At 39.9% G+C, this 25,028-nt stretch overlaps 1 protein-coding gene across 2 annotated transcripts in view; it reads left to right on the top strand.

Annotated features, from left to right (window-relative positions):
• flrt1a (fibronectin leucine rich transmembrane protein 1a) overlaps positions 1-24,793 on the top strand; it is a 37,474-nt gene extending 12,681 nt beyond the window's left edge. For both annotated transcript variants that reach the window (XM_046040231.1, XM_046040230.1), the window contains 2 exons: positions 9,732-9,972; positions 21,289-24,793. In XM_046040231.1, coding sequence (XP_045896187.1) covers positions 21,366-23,420 — 2,055 coding nt within the window. In that variant the 5' untranslated portion in view covers positions 9,732-9,972; positions 21,289-21,365 and the 3' untranslated portion in view covers positions 23,421-24,793. The remainder of the gene's footprint in view (positions 1-9,731; positions 9,973-21,288) is intronic.
• The last annotated feature ends 235 nt before the right edge of the window (positions 24,794-25,028 follow it).

Raw genomic sequence — 25,028 nt, 5'->3', positions numbered from 1 at the left:
AGAGACAGCATTACCTTAAAGGTAATAAAATGTGCCAGTGTTGTGTTCACAGCTTGTTTCTGCTGCCCCCAGGTGTCTAAAGAATCAGTTATTGCAGATTTAGTGTTCACTTTCATAGATTACACAACTCAAGCGTCAAGTTTCATCAGTCATGCAATTTGTTGGAAAAAATACTGTTCTTAAAAAATCTCAAACACATAGTCTAGTCTAGTATAGTATAGTGTAGTATACAGTAGTATAGTGTTTTGCAATATGGTCAACAATTGTACATTTGAGATGAAGTGACTGAAGTTACTGGTTAAAACATGCACCATTGATGGCAGTAAAAACAAAAACAAAGACAGCACAATCAGTTTGATTTTGTTTTGTTTTCATAAACCCTCAAGAATGAGTGTAAAACATTTAGTATGACTTAGCTGGTTGGTTTTGTATGAATTATTCCTAACTTTAAATGGGCGTTCTTTGCAGAAACAATTAATGTTGTTAATGATTGTTGTTTATTTAGTTCTGTAAAATGCTGTCAAAGTAATATCCGGACACAAGTCAAGGTTGAGTTGCTCTGTAAGCTGAGACAAGGGCAAGCAGTTTTGAAAGATGACAACTATATTTTCCTCAGCAGGAAGGCAAATGTCATCAGTCCTGAAAATATGGCCGAGGAGCAGTGCTGTGGTCAAAGATCATGAGAGACAATGTTCACACATATCGCGCTCCAACGCCACCCCACCCCCATCCCTAGAATGATGAGATAAAAACCTGGTTGACCCGCCAAGAGCCCTGGGGCAAAAATATAGAATCCTTGTGATTCAGTCACTGCCACTGTAGCTGCAGATAATTGGCAGTATCCACTCTGTAGAAATGTGAACCCTTCAATAACTCACTATGTTCTGTGCAAATATCCAATCCTAATATATCCTAATATCCAAATTGAAATACAATAATACAAACTGCTAAAATAAACATATTTTCAAAATGGAAATGTTGCACATGTTTGGTTTGAATTTAATTCATATTTTGCCTGCATCGGCACATCAAACTGCTTTTTGAGGCGTTTGATGATCTGGGTCCCCGTGGCTGCCTGGGGATACTCTAGAGAATGGAGGAAGCCTCAAGAAAGCAAAGGAAATCGAACCTCCTGTTCTTTCCCCCGTGTTCCTGGTTTGTGCCGCTCTCCATTTGTCAAGTCCTGCTGTATCATTTTTATGCTTGACTCTCTTTTCCTATTACCTCATGTACAGATAGTATGGCAGCCCATGGGATATGTCAACACACATTACTAGATCTTGTTTATTATGAACTCGGATGTAGCATATCCAACTGGATGCAACCTTTTAATATTCATGCAGCGTGGCTGTTCCCAACTGATGCAAACAGGACCAAGTGGGATCAGATTAATGCAGACAATCAAGTACACATTTTGACATATAGATTTTTAACAGCTTGTGTTGTTACATTTCAGCATATAGATGTGCACAATGTACTTGTACAGTGGAACATGTGAATGCACACACCGAGGATCTTTAATTAAAAAAATAAAGTCTGTTGTTCTGTGCTGGTCTGTGCTGGTCAGGTGAAGATTGGATCAGCCTGGGCTATTTCTGTCTTTTTTTTCAGTGCGAGCTCGCTGCAGGCACAAGGGGTTGGAACACTGTCCGCTCGGCTGAGTGGTCGAGTGAGGGCGACCCATCACGCAAACAGGGAAGACTTTCTAGAGGAAGTATTTTAGTAGGTGGAAGCGCTCACTGAACTGCACCTCATGTGAGCAGTAGGCCTCTGAATGACATGAACAAGTGTAGTGGTCAAAGCAGCAAAAACTGATAATGGTTAAAAATGTAGTTTGGTTGGTGATAACACGGTCTGTTGCTCTCTCATGGGGCTGTAAATTTGTCATTAAACAGGCCATCCAGACATGAGTCATCTGTGAGATTAGTCTTTGTTTTCTGCATGCCCTCTGTCCCTCTCTATTCTTATCCTGCCTAATTTCCTCTCCGTCTCACACGTTTTTTTTTCCTCCAGCATGTTGACCTTGTCCCTTATTCCACCTTGTTCGATTGTGAGATAGTCCACAATTTATGCGTGACTGTCTGTGTCTCTGTGTGTGTGTGTGTGTGGAGGGGACAGAGGAAACATGGATAGAGAGAGAGCAGTGGAGAGAGAAAGAAAGAGAGCAGTGAGGTGTCCAGCACTTAAATTGCCTGTTTATTTCCAGTCATTGCATCAATTACACTGATACAGCCTACAAACAAGCACACTAAGTGTGTTTGTGTGTAAGAACGATAGATATGGAAATTTTAGTGCTGTAGTATGCAGTTTCTGCAAGTCGCAACAAACGCAAAGGCAAAATAAAGGTTTTTTTGTTTCGTTACCAGGGAGAGAAGCAGAATAAACTCAAACCGTATTTTGATTGCAATCCGTTTGACAATCAGAGAATTCTTGCATAAAAATGCACGTCTGAGTTTGTGGAGGGGGCTACATGGGTGTGTCCATAAGTGTGTGTTTTGTGGGGTCGGTCAGTGGCTGCCCTAAGATCAGGAGCATGATTGTCGGCTCTCTGGGGAAGAGGGGTGTGCCTGTGACAGGCTGCAGTGATTAGTGGAGCTCAGCGGGCAGAATTTATCAGACTCAGCCGAGGCCATGAACCATTCCGGCTTGCAACTCTGCAATTTGTCTCCCACTTCGCGTCATATAACAGCCTCAATGCGGCTTGCTTGTGCACATTTGCAACATGCACATTTGTCTCGCCTTATGCATTTTTGAGTGTGTCTCCTATGGCGAGGTACATTTGAATTCATGAATGGTGAGAAGTTAGCATGTCCCATGTTTGCAAAACAAAGGTCTTTTACGGGAGAAAGATAGACACAACTGGTGTAATTACAATTAGATTTATGCTTACTTGAGTTAAAGACATTGATTGTTGCAAAGACATTCTGAAGATGAGCTAAAACAAATGGTTGATTAATTGATTAGCCAATTGCAGGGCTGCAAATAAGGATTATTTTTATTATTGATTAATCTGTCAATTTTTTCTTGGTTAGTGGATTAATCACCTTGTCTATAAAATGTCAGAAAGTAGTCTTCAAATGTCTTTGTTCAACCAATAGTCTCTTCCATTTTTGCTAAAAAAACTAAAACGATAATTAAATTTTCAAAATATTTCAATTACTGTAATAGAAAAATTGTTGCAGCTCTAGTAAAGTGACAAAGAACTAATCGGCAACAATTTTGATCGCAAATTAATCAGTGAAAGTAATTTACCAAGAAAATAGCCTGTGAATGCCAGTCTCATGGGCTCCAGCTCTTATACGGACCAAACAAGCAATGTAAAATTTTAACTGACATTATCTGGAGAAAAAAGATGTTTTGTTTGCTCCAGGGTTCATATCTGCTCTCTACATCATTTATCCTGTTCTCCTTTGAGAAAATAAATCTGAAACCCAAAGAAAGAAATGTATATTTATTTAATATTTTTTCATTTCATGATCATGTCCCCTGACACACTTATAAATCATTGACGTCAGCGTTCAGTCTGCTACACATGAGCCACAGTCTTTGCACAACAACCCACATTGACATGAACACACGCCTTGTCATGAACTGAGACTGATAATTCTCTGGATGTCCCCCTATTTAAAGATGAAACAATTCATTTATTTATCAAAACAAGAACTGAGAGATGAATGATGAATGAATTGCTAATGAAAATAATGATTACTTTCACCCCTGTTATGAAGCCATTAGGTTTCCAGCATGAGAAATGTCAAAGTAAATCCATGTATTAGAAGAAACTACTTTTAATCAGCAGCTGAACAGCCAATCATACTGGCCTGGCTCATTACTGTCAAAAGCACAGAGCATGAAAAACATTGATGACAGATTTAGTGGCCTGGCTTCATCCCTTGGGGATGCATACACAGTTTTTATGGTAAGGAAAACAATTCATCACAGGCTACTTCATCAGTGGATAACTTTTAATTAATGTTCAAACGTGCGGACCTTTAAAAGAGCAACCTCAGCTCGCTCCCTCTCTCAAGTGTCCGCTGTGTTTGTTGCCTTCTCCCAATGTCTGCACCTCTTCTGTCCTTAAAGTGTGGTCCATCTATTTACTCGTCCGCTTTCACTTCAACACTATCCCAGTCTATTCTCACAGCTCCTCTCCTCCTCTCCACTCTATATTCCCTCCATGTTTACATTACTTGCACTGGCAAGTCCTCGCGGCTCAGTCCCTGCCAATATTTGTGTTGTGGTGAATGCTGCCCCTCATTTGCAGGATTTTATCATCTTAATATCTCTCCCAACCAGCTCATTTATTTTCCTATATGAGGTTTTTCCCCCATCGTCTCCCCTCTCCTCTGCCCTGAATTAGCAACATCAAGGCTGAGAATGAAAAGAAATGGCCGATCAGAGAGCGCAGTGGAAGAGCAAACTATTGGAAAGGCTCAAAATGGAGCCAGCACAGGCAAATTGGACAGTCATAAGCACGCTGTGTAGATGTAGAGAAGTCCACATAATAGGGGGAAAAAGAGAGTCCGACAGATTGATTCTGAGTGAAATTAACGACGATGAGGGGGAGAGGGAGATGAGTAAATTGAGCATTACATACTGCATTACAGTGTCTCTTAATTAACCGTGTAAAAGCTTTCTTATTAGGACTGATGCACTCCTCAGTTAACGAGGGAAGAGAGAATGCTCTTTCAGTTGTCATTGAGATGGGCCTCAAAGGAAAAAGTGAAACAGCAAAGCACTGAATGGGAAAGCGCGAGAGCGACTTGGGACAACGATGAAGAAATGTCCATGCTAACTGTTCATCACATCATCTCACTTAGTGCGTCTTGTCTCAGTTATCTGTCATCTTTGTCATCCCAGTCCACGCTGCTCTCCACCACCTTCCTGTCAGTGAATAGACATTATGCGCAGCTGCGTTGAAAGTCTGATCACATCGCAGGGTATCTGTGTGTGAGAGTAGTGTGTGTGTGTGTGTGTGTGTGTGTGTGTGTGTGTGTGTGTGTGTGAAATCATTTCAGGTTCAGGTTCTGCACCTCTGCTGTCTATCACTATTAAATCGCAGTGAGGTATAAACTGTTTAAAACACAATCACAATCATGGAATCAAATAATCTCTTATATTTGTTTAACTTAAGAATGCACTATTGAAACGGAGACATGTAGCAAAGCGTGAGCCTCAACATGGACACCTGATATTTTGTGGGCAAAATTTATCACTTTAGAATTAGTCATCAGATGTTTCCAAAGCATGACAGATTATGACAATAATGAATAATTAATGTTTTGGGAAATCTGCTTTTTCTGTGTAAGCTGAGAATGTCATGTGTGTTAAAGAGCAACCTGAATTTCTTACTTAATATTTCATAGAATTGATCATTAGAAAAGTGATGCATGATTTCATGTTTTTTTTTTTTTTACAAGATACAAGGGCCGAAATTCAGATGAAATAGTCTGCACCTCTGAGCATCAGATGACATCACATAAAGGAGTCTGTGTCCCTGAGCTGAGTTTTCAGCCATGGTGACTTATTGTGTTTGTGCAAGATGCACAGTTTCGAGCCTGTCTGTACAAAGAATTGGGACACGCTGAGAAAAACAGCTCCAAAGCCTACTCTTTAAAATCATTTCACAATTCTGTTCGGGTTACACAAACAAGACACATTATCTAAAAAAGAAAGTTTTAGAGGTGTTCATAAATGTATATTTAACTGAAAGTTAAATGAGAAGATAGATACCACTCCCATTTCCATTACATCCAGAAGACAGTTAGCTTAGCTTAGCACAAACCACCTGTTAAACTTTTCATAATTCTTAACATCTTATTTACATGATTATGGATAAAGCAAACATGATACAATGTGTTAACTAGTGAGCTTTAGAAGTGCTGGTAGGCTAGTTTTGTTACCTTAGGTCACAAGCAGGCTAGCTGTTTCCGTCTGCTTCCAGCTTTTATGAGAAGCTAAGCTAACCGGCTGCCTGCTGTTGCGTCATATTTACCACACAGACATGAGAGTGGTATCAATCTTCGCATCTAAATCTCAGAAAGTAAGCAAACATGTGGAACTTTTACATTATGTATTTTTTCCCCTGTTGAGCAGTTATTTTGAGTTAAAGAACAAAATGGAGGGCAAACTAGTAGGGAAATACTATTAAAACCTTTTCATTGCATTTTATAAATTTACTGTTGATTCCTTTTGATTCCGTATTTGAGAAATATTAATCCAAATCTCCCTTGCAAGTTTTAGATGGCTAATGTAGTGTAAATGTTTACGTATGGACTGGTCATTAACAATATCTTCAGTAATCTCTTCAATGACTTTAAAGCAACATTATGTAGTAGTTTTATCTTAAAATAACAGCTTCAAAATAGTTTTGATGTAACACTAATAATAGGGTTACTGGCTTCTCTATCAATGCCACTCTGGGCGGGGGAAGCTTGCTATGGTACTATGTAAGATTAGACTCCCAGGCAGGATTTCTATCGCGAGAACAGCCTAACGCTTTCGGGCACCACAACACATCAGCAAAACTCTTCAGCAAGCAAGTTATAAGAAGAGGCACAAAGTATAGAATGTACAATGTCAATTCTTTGGAAGAAGCTAGTTCGGTATTGTAAGTATGGATGTCAGAGAGAAAAAAGAGAGAGCTGCAAAGTTACTAAACTTGCTAGTTTTTGATCGTAATGCAATCATAACAAATGCACGTGTACGGCTCTTCTTATTTTCCCAGCGGTGAATTACACTGAAACGGCAGGGGCGCAAAATCGCACAAATAAACGCATCTTACATAATGTAAAAGGAAACAAGCCCAAGTACATTTTGAAGTTAAGCTTGACAACTGTGCTGTTGCAGTTATTTTCAGGTTGCTCAGCCAGATCGGAGCTGCAGCAGTCCAGATGGGAGTCAAAGACAAAGAGTGTTTGCACAAGCAACTGCGTCTGAGTCAGCAGATTTTACACACAGCAACTCTGCAATAGCAGCTGTAGCAGTTGGTTGTCTGAGATCAAACTAAATGTTGGTCTAGGGAAGAGCGGGTGTCATTGTGATTGAAAGCTCTTGTTAAGGGAAGGGTTTCTGAGAGGGGAACAACGGCTCAGTCTTGTCAAGGTCAATCTGGAGGTGTCTGGCAGGAATCCAATTGGAGATTTTAGCTAGAAAACAGGAGATATGCAACCCAAACCTGTGTGTCAGAGCTGGGAATCAAAAGGTCAGTTAAGTGTCATAGCAATAATAGGAGGAATTATGGGCTATGGTGACAGAGCCAAGGGTTTAAGTGTCACTAAAGAAGATGGTTTGGCACTGTGGACCCCCTTGGAGAGGAAAATGCGGACTCTTTTCCTGATATGGTACCTGTAACACAGTGTTTTCTTAAAGCACCAACCATTGGCTGGATAGGCGGTGGCTGATTTCACAGGCAGTGAAATAATACTTCTAGCTTTCAATCCTTTCTCTTGAATCGATAGATGTATTCACGTTAGAAGCCTTGAAGTCAACACTCAGACAGACCAAACAATAACTTCTAATTTCAACAAAAACATGCACTTTATGAAAGTGCAATAAAAGAAGCTGAACTGTGTTTAATGTCTCACTTCACAGTCTCTGCTTCTTATGTCTCTTCCTACAATATGCCACTGTGTTTAACATGACTTAGAGCTGCTCCTCATACAGTTTGGCCATGATAATAAAACTGTTGCTGTGTTCGCTTTTTAGCTGTCACATATGAGTAAAGTTGTTCCTTTCTCTAAAATCTGACTTTAAGTGCCATGCTAGCGAGGCACTTGTATTGCGTGTCATTTGGATTTGACTCAGTATGCTGCACGGACATCTGGCAGGAAATATTGCTTAATCATAACATATAACTGATGGTATACTGGAATGAAATCATGGGCAAGGTGCACTGCTTGCCCGACACGTAGATATTTAGCAGCTGTTGAATCTGGTTCTGTTCCAGTTTAGTGCCAAGATTATATTTCTAACTCCAAGTGCAGGTTTATGTCCACATCCGTGTCAAGTATATCTGCATCAGAGGTTTGTGACTCTACAGTTCTGATATAAGTGATGCTATAGCAGCATCTATGCTAACGCTGATTGGTCCGAACCACTGCGGTTTGGCCACAAATGCAAAACTTGAAGCCTGGCAAAATGGATTCTGTTGTAATCTAATGGGATCCTGCCAATCCAGCTGACTCACAAGTTAACGCTGATTTTGCCCCATCATGTAGACTGTAACTAAAGATTAACAAGTCTCTACTTCCTCCTAATGTACAAAAATGAAGCCAAAATACCTCAGAAACGGGCACTGCCCTCTTGCACTGGTGTTGTCATTTTGTTTGTAAAACTGTTGTCAGGACACTGTGAACTGCAAACAAGGTAAATTATGACTCTTTCTATTATAAATTAATAATTTAAAATGAAAACGAATATTAGCATAATAAGAACTACCTAAATGAGAGAAACCTTCAAACATGTTTTTATTGTGTACTTTAATGTTTAATTCTTTTTTATTTTTACATGGATGGGGAGGGGTTTATTACCTGTACTCGATCGAGATGTTTTGGCACGCTGCATACAGGAACTAATTTGGTATACTTTTAAAGGCGTCAAATTGGGCAGGGCAGTTGTGGGGGGCCCATAGTCTCAGAGAAAACGCCTAATCTACATGAATACCTTTTGCAGATACTTTGTTGAAATGATTCAACAATTAAGACATGGATTTTGAGCTTTGGTTTCAGAAACTGTAGCATAAAAACACAACACACACTTGTTAGTTTTTTAGTAATTCTTACAGAGCTCATTGGAAGCAGCATGCTCGTGAATTTAAGGAGAATAAATGTTAAACGAGCAATACTGCTCCGTAGTTTTAGATGTCTGATCAAATGAGGTTCGGTTTCATGACAAGGGGAGTAAGTTGAACTGACTCGGAGGAAGACGGCATGCTGTCTCATGTCACAAAGGAGTCGATGTTAGCTGTGAGAAAGAGACCCGATCAGCATCGATGTGAGGACTGAGATAACGTTGGAGGGGGCTGCTGGCAGAGTTTCAACGCCTCGTCTGGAAAACAAGAGAGATGTTTGCTGGTAGATGGTAGTTGGGAGATTCAAATGTCATTAACCATTTTGTCATAACCAAGGGAGGCAGCTTGAGAAGAGAGGAGAGCGTTGGGCAGTAGTTTGGTGAGGTTAGAGGTGGAAATCTGTCACATCAACATGTTTCAGACGAGATTGATACCATTCTTTGAACAGATTTTTTATATATATATAGTTTGATTTTACAACCTTATAACTTGCGGGAAAGAGAACAGCATTACATTTGATGGAAAATTACGGGGAAAGTAATGGGTATTTCAAGTCTGCTGACTTAATACTTTTATAATTGCTGTTAAAACCATTTAAACAGCATTTGCAGTCATTTGTTTTTCTTTTTAGGGTGTTTTTCATTAAACTGAGTCATGGTCATTGCAAATATACATCTGATTTATTTGGAATAAATGTAATGAAAGTTTGGTAAATGAAATATAAATCACTTAATCCTCTAACCAACCAGAAAAAGTAATAAAAACAGAAACTGGAATACTGTATACAAAATGACAAATAACTCTCGACAGGCGGAGTCATGCAGAAAGATCTGTAAGGCCATTACAGATTCATCAGAAAATGTGACATCTTGACATGTGATTGGCATTTATCATCAGCTGTGATCCCTTATGATTTTTCTGTCACTCTCTTTCTCCACAGAGAACAGACCTGAAGCCAGTGGTGACAACTAATCGACGCCAAAGCTGAACATAAAAACACAGAAGAAAGAGAGAACTCACCCCTACGCACCACCTCCTGCATCAGCTTCCCAGAGTTTATGGACGACATATTGATAAACAGCAGAGAAGACACAGTTTGCAGTGCTTAAAGGAATCGTGTTGGGAAGAGTAGTGCAAATGGTGCTGCAGCACCTCCTTCCCTGGCAGCCCCACTTCAAAAAGTAAGCATATATTCAGTTATTCTTGATTTAGTTATTGCATTTGAAATGTTTGAGCAGTTTATACTGTTTGCTCTGTGTTACTGTGTGTGTATGTGATCAAACCAAAGTATAACCAAAGTATTTTTTTTGCATTTGAATTTGTCACTGACTGATGCTCACCTGTGCTGTATGTCTCCTTATCCTATTTTAACCATATAGTCCTATGTATTACCATTACATTTGAGACATGTACAGGGCTAAGCATTAATTTTTCAGAAAAATAAAGACCTGGAAATCTTTGACTAACCCAAAAAGTTGAATAAGTAGATATTTCCAGAGTCTTCAAATACACTTTAGTCCAACTGGATGAAAAAATATTTTTCGACCTCTGCACGATAAAAGAAAAATATTTTTGACCCATATCCTAAGTAGTGTCTCTTTTCAGTCCAAATAAGTACGGTAGTTGGAAATGACTTATCTCCTTTTTACAACATGGACATAATTTAAAATGTAACTTATTTTGTTGTTTTAGTTTAATTTTAGTTACAAAACAGGTATATTGGTATATAATTGTATTTTGCTTGTGTATTACAAAGGGACCACATGTGGATAGAATCTTTTGGGGATTCTGGAAATTCCTTTGCTCAATGCTCAAAAGTGTTGTCTTACAACCTTCGGGGTTTTCAAAGACCACATAGTAGTTATTTTTCAAAGAAAAGGAAGCTTAGTGGTTTGAAATGATTTGGGGTTTTTTTACATTACATTACATTTATTTGGATTGCGCTTTTATCCAAAGCGGTAAGTGCACTCAACCATGTGGATGAAACCCAAAGAATCATGGAAGTACCTCAACCTCCTCAAATATGCTGAACTGCTTCTAGTGCTACACTTAGAAACAATAAGAGATAGAGAAATGGCTTTTGTTTTATTTATTTAAAGAGCTAAGAGGAGGGGACCCAGAAGTGAACCATGAGGGACCCCAGTAGTGGCAATAAGAAAATGTGATGGGAATAAAAGAGATGCAGAACACTTGCTAATTTAACCCCATCTAATGTGAATCTCATTGAGCCTTTGTATTAGGATCAAAATATCAAAAGCGTCAGCCTATAACAGACTCACTTCTGTGAAATGCACAAAATGTAATATAATTACAGCTTGGAAGTAAGACAGCTGTCCCAAAAAAACACTCTGGTTCAAAAATGTAAAGTTAAGACCATAAAGCTTTAGCAAATAGAAACCAAGCCAAAGGAGCACCTTGATTGTACATCTCTCTCAAATGGTGGCAGTAATTAAATAAGAGATAAATGAAGCCATTAAACAAACTAACACTTATCAACCGTTAAACAGCGAGCAATAAAGCTCGATTATCCCCCTCATTTTCTGCTTTTGGGCAGGAGGCCAAACAAAGCAATCAGTAAAGGTTGCTCTAAAAGCCAGCACCCATTAATGAAATACACTAACTCGCTGCTATCGGTCAATGCTTTGAGGTTGACTTTATCTCGTGACACCATGACTGCCTCAATTTATTTCTCACTTCCAAAGCCAGCACGTATCGGTTCACAGGGGCAGGATTTTAGTTTTTATTCCTCCTGCTTGGCTGGTTTCTAAACATGAGCCATGGTTCTGTTTGAAAGGTGTGATTACATTTATCAGTAAATCAGCAAAAATACAATATGTTCTGTTTTTGAACCCATTCTGACCAGATTTCAGGGACAAAAGTGAGATCATGTGGAGTCATAAGAAAGTGAAGAGCTTTGAACGACTGTGTGAGCAACTTTTGCTTAAGATCTGAGCACTCCTACAGCTGATATTTCATGCAGAAGGCACCCACACACATAGATAAGTCAAAGTCAAGTGTACACTGCACAGGATCTTTTTTGAGCCCCGGAGGCGGTCTGTATCTATTTATCCACTCTGAGTTCTCATATGGTGAAAGACAAACGTATACAGCTCCAAGAGCGACAACACAAGATCATATTTACTTCATTATTAACGAAAGCCTGCATGCATACACTAGTGCCTTCTAAACCACAGCTTCACTTCCATCTGACAAGGAAACGTCTCCTCACATTTACTTAAATTAGATTCATGTAAGGCTCAGTAATTAATTTTCTAAGTTGCATTGCTGTCGTAATTTTCCTTTGGACCACATTTTATTAGACAAAACTGGATTTTAAGGGGATGGTCTTTGCCAACATTTGTTATTTCAATCAGTCAAATGAAAAGCAAGTATTTGTTTGCCTTTAGTTTATAAAATATGCAGAAAAAAAAGAACAAATCTGATGGAAAGGTGAAAACATTATGAAATTCAGTCAGTGCAGACAACAAGGGCAAGACATTTTTTTAAATTAACACAAAAGGCGACAGGCCAGACAAAAAGAGAAAGAAAAATTGTTAAAGCAGGAGTGATGATGAAGCCAGATAGCTGCCTCATCGTTTCCACAAGCCACATACATAAGTAGAGGAACTGTGACAGGAAGAGCGAGGAGAAACTCAGACTAACTCAGATGTCCAGGCTGAAGACGTGAACTAACATGTTTTGATTTTGCAAAGTACAGTGTAGGATTTGATGTGTAAAATGTGGTGCGGAGGGTGTAAGTGAGAATATGAAGACCCAATTATCTGACAGGGAAGTGAGTAAAACACTAGACTGGGAGCAACAGGCTGAGATCATGGCACCAACACGTGATGGCAACTGGTCTATGATCAGGAGTTTTCATTAGATGTTCTGCTTGAGCTTAGGGTAGGATGTGAATTAAGCTTTGAAATGTTGTTGTGGCCAAGGACAAACAGAACTGTATCCAAGAATATTCACAGTGTGAAAAACTATATTAGGTTGGAAGAATATGAGCTACAGTAAAGTTAATCCAAATTTATACTTGATACAAGCGATTAATTGGAGTACCACTGTAGATACCTAATACGTTGGTGTTGTTTTAGTTTTTAGGCCAAATTGTGGTCTAATTATATTCCCTACAGAAACTATTGCACTTCCCTTTGTAATATAGAATGACTGTGGGCTACGCACATACTTCTATAACTGGAGTTATGACAGGCAACTTCTCTTTCGCCTTTTCTTATTACCGAAAGGAGACTACTAATGTGCAAGTGGCATGTTTATATGTGAATTTATTTATAGAAAGCGATGATCGTGGCCTGTAGAAGATGCAGTGGAAATGGCTTTGCTACGTGCGTGTTACTGAAAAGCAGCAGATTACTGAGCCTTCTTCAACTTACTTAATGTGGGCTAATTCTCCACCGGCATCAGACACTTGTAGGAGAAAACAAGCAGCTACAGTTCTTGTGGTCTCCATATGGAGATCTCCGTAACCGCCATCACCCCGATGTGTAGTTACCTTTTTAAAGTGGTGCACATCAGCTGCCCCTTAAACCACTATAGCCACGATTTTTGAGGCTATACAATACTACAGAGGCTGTACTATAATACTGGTTTTAGATTTAAAAAAAACAATATACCTGCTGATTGTAATTTATATTATTTATTTAAACATGAACACACATAAACAACAATCTTGAAACAGATCCCTCAGATGTGTTGAGAAATAGTTTGTTAAGAATTGCGATCAAACTACATACTGATCTTGGCCTCATACTATACGTACATAAGCTAGCAATAAGCTAATATTGGTTGATATATCAGTCTAACTTTATAACACACAAACATCAAGCATCAAATTTGAATGAAAGGTCTTATAATAATTTCCACTTTCCCAGAAAAAATAACCATTATATATTGAAACAAAAAAACACTTCATTGTTCATTGTGATCACAGAGCCAACACTGTGATAGCTACCTGCCAGAAACCGAAGTCAGAACATAAATGCAAACCAATAACCCTGTCTGGTTGCAAAGAAAAGTGCAAAGAATGTTTACTTTATTTTAATGTGGACACGTCCATCAGTTTCATCCAGATGCAGAAAACACAAATACAGCCCTGACATGAACTAAAAAGTACAATTTGCGTTCCTCACTGGGAAAATTAATGCTACTGCAACATCTGATTACACATCTTTGAAAAGAATAGCCACAAATAATTTAAGCATATAAAATACATTCAAAGTCATAAAACAAAGATAAGGAAAGTGGCAGTGTAACCACGCCTCAACTAGCAGCTGCTGTTGATGTTGATGTGTCTTTTCAACATGACAGGGATGGTTAATAGCAGTAAAGTGATCAGTTTACGCTCAAAAGCACATATATTTTTCACATCATTTTTGCAGTGGTGAGATGGGAGGCGTACTCAATTTTTCATAGCTGTTGGACCTCCAGTATGGCTGCCAGACATAACCTGACAGTCCTGTAAAGGTTTCAGGGATACAGAGAAGGTTTTCATTGATGTTATCTTCTTTTTTTTTTATTCCTCTGTTGTTTTTCTGATGTGGAGGTTAATTTTCACCCTGAAAGAGCAGTGATGTCATGTGACTCAACCACCTGGCCCTCCCACAGCCCTGTATTTATTTTGCAGCTTGTCAGGGTTGAATTCAAATTTAACCAATTAAACTAACCAAGCTCCCTCTCTCCTTTTCTCACAAATAAAAAAAAAATCCAATCAGAGTCCTTGCTGAAGCGTGACAACCACAGCCAGACTCCTTGACTTAAAGGCAGAAGATAAATTTGCCTTTATAAGTCTCGTTTAAAATGATCAAGTATGTTTTCTCAAAATGGAGAGGCGAGACTCTTTTTTTGAGAATAAACTGTTTCCTCGATTTAATGTAGCACCAACATTACTGGGAAAACCAGCAACATTAAAAGAAGCATAAATGATTTCGGAAACCAGAGAGGCATTGATCAAAGACTGTATTATGACCACTGACACAGACTGACACATCTGAAGTTTATTTGCCAGCTAGTCGGCCACACTCAGGCTATCTCACTGTATCATCCACCAATACGGCAGAACAGCAAATATCCTACTAAATCTCAAGAACTTCATTTTAAATTGCAATAGATAAAACCCAGAGGCATGTAGGTCAGGTTTTTTTTTGATAATTAGTATACAAAGGCGGGAATGCTTGCTTGAGAATCTTACATACATTTGATATGAGAAAGGCACTTTTATCCATTCCAGTAGAAATGAAAGAAAGATTGTAAAATAAGCATTAGCATGGCTAAAAATTAATTGTTTGGTGGATTACCGTCATTGTTTTTGAAATGGGACGATTAGTCAACATATTTTTGCTAAACTTAATGATAAAAACTGTACAGTTCAGTAAAGATAAGATAAGATAAGACAATGCCTGTAATACCACTGAGAAAACAGCTGGATCACACTATTGATCAGAACATAACCCCTCCACCCCCAAAACCCTTGCAGCGTAAGATTTGTTTGTACCTTTTATACAGTGCAAAAGCATATTGCTGAAAGGAGCTGCGGCCCTTTCGTTAATGCTGAAAGAATTTACCTGTAATCTGGCTGTCTGGAGGAAGAAAGATTGAGCCAAAAAGAATTCAGGGGCAGCAGCAGCTGCAGTTTAGAGGACCGGGAATGGAACTGGTGGCTCGACACAACATATTATAGTGCTATAAAGATAAAGCATGTTATAGTGTTGTAGAGCTATATATCAAGTCACTTCAGAACCTTGTGAGCGGCATACCCACCAGCAAACTAAACCCCCCAAGTTGAAGGTACATCCCCATCTGTGAATTATGTGAAACACTCCATCCCTGCTGCACTCTATCACTTTGCTGCAGCATATTTTCAAAGCAATATTTAGTAAACTACACAAAATAAACTGTTCATTTGTAGTTCTAATTTCCTACATCCCTTTTCTTTTTGATCTATATGGCAATTGGATGCAAACACACAGAATCTCTGAAGGTGCTATAGGTGAACCATGGGTGGTCATAAACATACAGTTAAATATATGTATTGAAAGTATTATGCCATTTTTAGTTAAATGTCTTGAATCCAGATCCAACATTACACATGGAATGTGTGCTTTATTAGAGAAGGAATTTAATAATTGGTTTGTACATGTAATTGAAGAATTTAAGCTCTTTTTCCTTCTTTTAAAAAAAAACATCGGTCTTAGCACAACAGAAAATACAGGTCATTTCACTCGAGTGTTAATATTGACTATGTGACAAAAATAAGAAAATGATTTTCATCTGGAAACACAAATCTTTATATATGTCACATACCCTGGGTTTTTGTGTCAGCAGCTCAGATGAGAAACTGCTGAGTGCAAATCCAATCACTCCTTCATGCCAGGAAATTGCATAAACCAAAAAAAAAAGAGTTAGTATGGGGAGGAAGAATCCATTACTTATTAAGCCTTTAACATGTTATTGAATCTGCTTCCATAGCATATGGCTTCTCAAAGAAGAGAAGGTGACAAGAGAGTTAAAAGGATTGTAATGAATTGGTTCTGTACATCAAATAATTCATTATTATAATTTATTATGAGCCACAAATGCAGGGACTCATTTAAATTCAAATACATGAGGCGATGAATATAGATGGCTTTATTCAAAACGCTTGAACGTCATTTATGATGATGAGTAGGGATGTCTGTTTCTTTGACATAAAAGTGACACTGAAGATCATGATGTTGCATAATGTGGAAGAAGCAAACTGTGGAGAGTATAATACATCTGTCTTTTTTGTATGCTGCGGTGCGTGTTTGTGCCTTGTTTGGTTTTCGGGGATTATAGTCCAATTTTTTTATCTCCATGTTTTAATAGCTTGAAGATTATAGTACATTATTGCAAAAACATGGTCTCTTAGCTAGAGTATTACAAGAAATATTATATACACACACAAATAAAACCCAACAATCTCTACGATTAAGCAAAATGAATAGGCAATGCCTTTCTGGCCTCTCCTATTTTGTTCTACCTCAGATACCACGATTTAATTCTGTCATCACCATAACCGTCATGTTTTGCGTCATACTTTCCCCTTTCCACATGTCCAATCTGTAAATCTAAAATTCGATCCATGGACATGGCATGTAAGATAAGCTGTGGGCCACTATTATCTTTTCTCAGCCATCAGTAAAGTGGATTTCCTGATACATCAGCAGCCTCTTCGGTCATCCAAAATCCGTTTTTCCAGATTTCCCAGTCCTATCCCTCTGTGGGGGTCTTAATGGGGGAGATGGGGTTCAAAGGTCTTATTCAAAGCTGCTTTCTGTCACTCTCTCTCGCTCTCAGTTTTTTTAAAATGTAAATCGATCCAGTTTTGGGTTCCAGTATTAGATTGAGGGTTGTTGTGTGTACTGGACTCTGCCTGAGGCGGCTGGCTGTCTGGCTAACACATTACCCCACATCCCTGCTTTACTCCCCTCTACAGAAAACTGAAATGTAGACTACAACCAGATAGACTGTGCCCATATGGGTTAATGTTAGCAATTTGATCGTGCATGGATAGACAAACACACAGTACCTCCGAAGCAGAAACATTCACACAAACACAAAGAGCAGTCAGGTGCTCTTTGTGTTTTTACGTCATTCTCTAATATAGGAAGAGAAATGAGCAACCATAAGGCAAAAACCCCTGAACTGACTGTCTGCCATTCTTTGTAACACCTGCTTAATCCAGAGAATCCCAGCTCAATATGCTCTATTAATCCTCTCTAGCTCCCTGCATCACTTCAATCTCACACCACATCTATCGTGTTTTTAAAGGGCTGACCCAAATACTCCAGTGTTCAAGAGACTCACTACTGAAGCTCGTGGGATTCAAAAGTCATCCATTCTTTAGCACTACTCACATGCACATGTGCACACACCAGCAGAATACAGTGTATAGCTGTCTTAGTCACAAAATGAGTCATTATCAAAATAGCCGCGCAAAGTGTATATACAATATCAGCTTTTATTGAATTTCAGAAATTATTTGATTTTTCGCACTCCACTTAGAGTGCGCTAACACCACTTCACTGTGTCAAGAGGAGTGAAGTACAAGTAGGCATAAAAATGGAGTTTCATGATCAGTGAGCACTGAGTTGGGAGATGTTTTAGCTCACGGTGACAGACATTATCCAACAACAGTAACTTTTTACTTACAAAAGTGTTTGTCATAAAATAGATTTCTTTCTTTCTTAAAACTTCACACTTTCCAGCTATATATATGACAGTTTTCCTCTGTGGTGTTATTAAGTATGTTTACAATAATAATGAGGTAAAACAATAATAATGCTGCCAAAATATAAATTACAGCCTTGATCTGAGACATCCATTTTCCCATGTGTAGTGCCATCTTGCCTTACAAATGTTGTTTTCTGAATTTGTCACTTTCTTCTATACGTCTGTTTCACTATGATTAGAATATTTAGATTTTTAGAGGCTTTATTTAGAGATTGGTCTAGTGTACACACATCATTTATAGAGGAAGTACTTGTTGGTTATGACCTGTGTTGATGGATTACACATTACTAGTTACGTTTTTTTAAAGTAATGTATTTCATTACTAGATTACTCATTGCTGAAAGTAACTAGTTACACTACTAGTTACATTACTTTTGGATTACTGCGTAGCATCACTTGAGATGCACAATAACTTCCAAATAACAATATAAAGTTCCTCCTTATACATGCCCAGACCAACACAAATCCTTATTATAATGAGGACATGCACAGGATCTCTCTTTTATGCTCTTTAATATTACAAAGCTGACAACAAAGTTCTGAACGTCAGCCCAACATTTCTCAAAAGAAGAACAAGGCTACAGGACAGTATTATAATGCTTAAAACTGTAATTGGACATTTGTTTGGAAACATTTATTGTTTCAATAATGAATTTTGTTACAATACAACATAACTTAAATTAGGTTGTCCTTCCAACCATCTAGGACAAATATTAATTTGTTGAAAATAATATTAATAAAATAAGACACTGGCCCTCATCAAAATATCAGATGATGGTGAGACTTCGAAGGAAAAACATTACAAACAGACCAAACCCACATAACAAACTTACTGTAGCTCACTAGCCAAACTATGGCTTTAAAGTAGAATTTTCCCTCTTAATCGACATGCTTATCAAAGAAGTGGTTACACCTCATGAGCAGGAGTCTCTCAAATTCTTTGTCAGCCAACCTCGGAGCCAACCTCTCTCAAATTCTCTCAAAATCTTTGTCAGCCAAACTCCGAGGAGGAGTCAACACGAGACTGCCCAGGCTAAAGAGCCTCTCCACCAGTAAGCTAGAGGGTATCGCCGAGTTAAATATCATGGATATAGCCTTTATGTGGGGAAACAGTTCAGGATCTCCATCTCTGACCCTGACTTCAAAGATGTCAAGTCAAAAGTGAGGTCGGACAAGTGTCACGCAAACACGCACGGAAAGGGACGTTTGATTTATTTTTCTCTCCTCCCATTATGCAGATAGTGGAAGATCCATTACGCAGTAACAAGATAATTTTGTTATTAGTAACTGTAATGTGTGTTATTAGTTATCAACAGTTATGCGTTACATTGCTGCATTACAGACGAAAGTAATTTGATTACAGTAAGGCGTTAACCCGTTACCCCCAAACGCTGGTCATGACCAATGTTTTGTCTCGAAGGAAGCCAAAAGTGTTTATTGTTGTTTTGACTGTCACCTTGAAGGTGGGTTGAAAAGTCATACATATGGGAATAACGACACTCTCTCGTGGAAGGCGCTCATTGCATTAGACGTTCACACATCTTGCCAATCACTCCGCAAAGTGAGTGAAAATGTTTGGTGACTGATGGTTTCGGAAAGTAATAGAAATTGTTGGACACAGCCCTCACCCCCCCACCCCCTCCAATTACAATAACCAGAAGCATACTGGCAGCTTTAAATTTCCAGATAGGTTTGATAATAGACCCTGAAGTCCAAATCAAACCTAATGCAATGGTAAATAAGATGGTCATAAAACCGTGCTCAAGTTAACTCTCATTGGAGAATAAGTGCAGAAGAATTTACAGTTGTAACCATGTTTGAGATGAAGCCATGGCTGAACAACCGTTTGAGTATTTGGTGTTGTTTATTGTGATTCATTACACTTGAATATTTGTGAAATGTCAACAAAATTTGTCATCATTTTCAATATTCTGGTAATGAATAAGCATATACAGAATAATGTTTGCAAATATATGTTGAGCAACGTCAACTCCCAGCAGAGTTGTCATTTATTTGGTTAATTATTGTACTGTCTAACTTACACTCCTGGGAATTCTGTAATCTGCATGAGAGCCGACTGGCTCTGGCAGATCACCTTGGATTTGTGAGAAAATCAATACTACAGCCTGACTATGTTTGCTGCTGTGTGGGCCTTAACAGTTTGACTAATGGCCTTGGTTATTGAAGACTGCGATTGGCTTAAGTTGTCACTGTGCGCAATTTACATGTTTTCAAATATCTGTAGTCAATACTATACTTACTGTTATGACATCTCTCATTTAATCAGTAACAACAACAAATCATGATGCCAATCAAGTTCTGAAACCAGCTCATGAAGACTCCCACAACACAATTGTGGTGACTACAAATAGTTAACTAGTTGTCACATCATCTGCATTCTGCTGCAGATTTGATCTTTCCATAACTATTTTATTGTACTTAATACATTTGATACAACCAAATTAAGGAGATGTGATTTGTGTGGAAGTTTTTATGAAGTTTTATACTGCCCAGTGCCATCTTGACTGCCGGATGAGAATTTAGCTCTTGAAGACGATAGCTCTGAGCTACAACACGTTCCTATGTTCCTACTTGATAATGAAAAGTATCTTCAGCTCTGTCTGGCTAATGCAGCCATCTGCTGGCAACTCCTAATGGAGTTATGGAACCTCTCAAGATCTCTTTAATAATTTAGAAGTACAGAATATTCTCAAGCCTTCATATTTATGCACAAGGCTTAAGTCTAAATGTAGGATTGGATGAATCAATTTGAGAGTTGCTTTTCATAAGACTATATTCAGTCTGCTTTGACCATTTAAATGTCTGTATTCTTGGATTACTGTTGCTAATTCAACATAATAATTGTTTGCTGTGCAGTCTTTGTGTCTCTTTGGCTTTGAATCGATGGCAGAATGTGTGAGGCTGTGATGGGAATCCTCACAGATCCATCCATGTGTGCATATCTCCCTGATAATATGATTATTAATTCTAAAAAAAACAATCTTGTTATTGAATGCAAGATGTCTCTCTAGCTTTTGTTTAGATATGATAATTGTAGCATGTTCACAGATTATAATATTGTTAAGACATGAGATAATGAAAGTGTTGTGTGAAGCTGAGCTCATGAAGTTGAACTAAAAGTCTTTTAGTTGTCTTGTCACCTGTGGCCATTAACTAAATAATTTGTGCAACAGTGCTGACTGTAATTTCTCTTTCTTTCTCAGGGTGGAGGTCAGAGGATTCCAGCTCTGCGCAACTATTTGAAGATTAACAACAGACCTGGAAAAGAGAGACAGTACTTATGTTCACCATAATGGCGCCTGTAGGTGTGGCTAAACTGCGGGCTCGGCTCTTTCTGCTGTTTCTTTGCTTGACACTACATGCTGGCATGCTTCAGTTTGCTACAGCCACGATACAAGGGTACATTGGAGATAGAGACATGATATGCCCATCTGTATGCAGGTGCGATGAGGACTTTATCTACTGTAATGATCGTGGCCTGAGCTCCATCCCGTCACTGCCTCCTTCGGCATCCGTCCTGTACCTTCAGAACAACCACATTAACAACCCAGGCTTGCCCACCTCCTTGGAGCACCATCTTGCCGTCCGTGTGGTCTACCTCTATGATAATGAACTGGATGAATTCCCCATGCACCTGCCACCATCCGTCCGTGAACTCCATTTGCAGGACAACAACATACGCACTATTCCTCGTAGTGCACTGGCTCGGATGCCTTTGCTAGAGAAGCTCCACTTGGATGATAACTCTATTTCCACTGTCAGCATTGAGGACCAGGCATTTGCTGACAACCCACGGTTGCGCCTACTTTTCCTTTCACGCAACCACCTCTCTAGTATCCCTTCAGGGCTTCCTGCCTCTCTGGAGGAACTCCGTCTGGATGACAACCGAATCTCCACTATCCCAACCCATGCCTTCCGAGGCCTCACCTCACTAAGATGTCTTGTCCTGGATGGGAACCTTTTGGCAAACCAGCGCATTGCAGATGACACATTCTCCCGCCTTTCCAATTTGACAGAGTTGTCCCTAGTCCGTAACTCCCTCCAGACCCCACCTGTCAACCTGCCCAGTGCCCATCTGCAGCGCCTGTCTCTGCAGGACAATGCCCTGACTCATATGCCACGTGGTTCCTTGGATGGTATGCGTAGGCTGCAGAGGCTGGACCTGTCAGGGAACAACCTGACCACCCTGCCGAGGGGACTGTTCAAAGACCTGGACAGCCTGGGTCAGCTGCTGGTGCGAGGTAATCCTTGGCACTGTGGCTGCAACCTGCGCTGGCTGTATGACTGGCTAAATGCCCGTGGTAACTCCATCACTGTCAGAGGTCTCACTTGCCATGGGCCTGACAGGGTGCGAGACATGGCCTTGATAGACCTGACCAGCGAGATGGAAGAATGTGAGGTGGTGAGGACAGCAGGGACCAGAGACAGAGGTGGGGTCGATAGCTCTACCACTCACACCCCTCCACAGGGCTCGCTCTTCACCCTCCGCTCAAAGCGACCGGGCCTAGGGCTTCCTGACTCTGGCTTAGACTACACTCTTAGCAGCAGCGGTGTGGGGAAGAGCTTGGCTCTCAATGTGAAGCCTCTCTCACACAACAGCATTCGTGTGACCTGGAGCGTGGCCCAGCCCAGCTCCTCCTTCAGGCTGAGCTGGCTCCGACTGGGTACTGGGAACGCCATGGGATCAATTACAGAGACTCTGGTCCGTGGTGACCGTCGGGAGTATCTGCTTACTTCCCTGCAACCACGCTCCGGCTACATCATCTGCATGGTGCCTCTTTCTGCCAGTTCAGAAAGCAAAGGGGCGATTTCTGGAGATGCTGACTCTGATGAAGCTCTGGTGTGTGCAAAAGCAGAAACGTCAGATGTCAGCCCATTGGAGGAGGAGGAGAAGAAGGAGGACGACTCACAGCAGATGACAGCACTGCCCCTGGCAGTGATTATTGGTGGGGCTGCCACTATTGTATCTTTGGCTCTTATTTTTGGCATCTTCTGTTGGTATGGACATAGGACTGGACATTTGTGTCCCCGTGACCACTATACTCGCAGCAGCTCTCGAAAAAACAAGACCTACGATGATTACATTGAGTCAGGCACCAAGAAGGACAATACCATCTTGGAGATCCGTGGTCCAGGGTTCCAGATGACGCCTATGGCAGCTTGCCAGCCAATGCAGCCTAAACCCCTACGAGAGGATTACATCATTCATACCATATATCCCTCCAATGGCACTGGCCTGTACAAAGGTGCCAACCATGTTTCTAATGCAGGACATGGCACCAACCGCGGCTATAGAGAAGGAGGAATCCCAGATATAGACTACTGTTACACATGATGTACTGTACCAGATCCTGTTCACAGTGTTATTGGTAAACTGTATAGATGCACAATTTCCCTTCGCATGGACACTTCTGAAGCACCCCTCTGTGCCTTCTTCTTCTGGTTTCCCATTCCAAATGACCTGCTGTTCACTGCACTGAAAGTACAGTATGTGATTAACTGGAACTACCAAAACCATATGGGAACAGTTCACTGCAGGAAGCAGTAGCCAGTGTCCAGGTGTAAATGCACAGCTGACTGTTTCTTCACCATCTTAGTAATGGCCTGTGTATGTTTTCTTTTCTGCTCTTTCCCTGTGACATGTAAGCAAAGAATGTATACATTGTGGAAAGGTCAAAATTAGCATAGGTCCAGGTAGAGTTTCTCTTTCACGCACAGGAGCCACAGCAGTCAATTGAAAATGGATTAAGACATGATGAGAAACTGACATTTTTGGTACTCTTTTCCTGCTCACCAGTCATACACAGTATGTAGTCTAATCAACTCATTGTTCCAAATGCCTCAACTATATTGATGTGCCCTACCAGCTATCCAAGGAAAGGGCTTTGTAAAGCTGTGAATTGTTCAATTTCAAACGACCCAATAACCACGTGTCTTAAAGTAGGCTTGTTATTACCTTATTCAGTAGTTGGCTGGGTGAAGATCTTATCAGGGCTGGTCAGCCTTGGTTATACCTCTCGAGGTCATTCACCTAAGATCAGTATTGTAGTGTTGCATAGGATGAGATGCAACACGAGCGTGTAGATAATTTACTTAGATACCGACTGGGCTGTGTTTGAAAAATGCTTTGCTATTTTTATCAGTGGTTTGTTTTGTAATCAAATCCTGCACAGCTCTCTTTATTTATTTTGTTCCTCATGTGATGGTTTTTGTCTCTGCTAAAATAGCTTTTTTTCATTACTGATGAAACTCAGCTTTGATGAAGACAGTGGATTTGTTTCATCTAAAAAACAAAAAAAGAGAAGTGAAGAAAATATCCTGATGGCTGACTCCAGGTTTATGTGTTCTTAAACGCAGCAGAGTGGATTCTTGAGTGAGACTAGTTATTATATGTAAAAGGAAAATTAGACCCCACCCAAAGACTAGCATGTCAGTCCACTGAGACGATAGAGATCAACCTCAATCCCTCTTCTCCCATATATTGCCTGTGTGCTTAACCTGTGACTTCAGCTGGTAGGTTTTGGTTATAAAATGTTTCCTCCACATCCTTTTAGCAGTGACGGTGTTCACAGGGAATCCAGAACAGACAAAATACTAATGTGGAGCCTCCTGTGTGAGGCGGACTCTTGTGAGGGAACACAAGAAATGAGGGCAAGGACTATGAGTGAAACTGAGGAGACTCAAACCGCAACACTGTTGACCTGCACTGTGGAGTAGCGGCCAAGCTGTAGGTGGGTGGATGGACTGGTGGGGGAGTTTGGAGGTGGGGGGACTCCTCAGTGACGTGAGTTCACTGATGTTTGTTTTAGCAATGGTGAAAGGCCTCCACTCATTCCACCTCTTTTATTACTGAGCAGCACTAAAAATGTAAATGTATTAGCACTTAGCAGAGAACAGGGATAAATGTTATGACAGACATGGGGAGACGGAGGGTAAAGAAACA

Source organism: Micropterus dolomieu, linkage group LG23 (genome assembly GCF_021292245.1).
Source record: "Micropterus dolomieu isolate WLL.071019.BEF.003 ecotype Adirondacks linkage group LG23, ASM2129224v1, whole genome shotgun sequence".
NCBI lineage: Eukaryota > Metazoa > Chordata > Actinopteri > Centrarchiformes > Centrarchidae > Micropterus > Micropterus dolomieu.
Note: the sequence above shows the minus strand (reverse complement) of the source record. Positions and strands in the feature narration are given on the sequence as shown.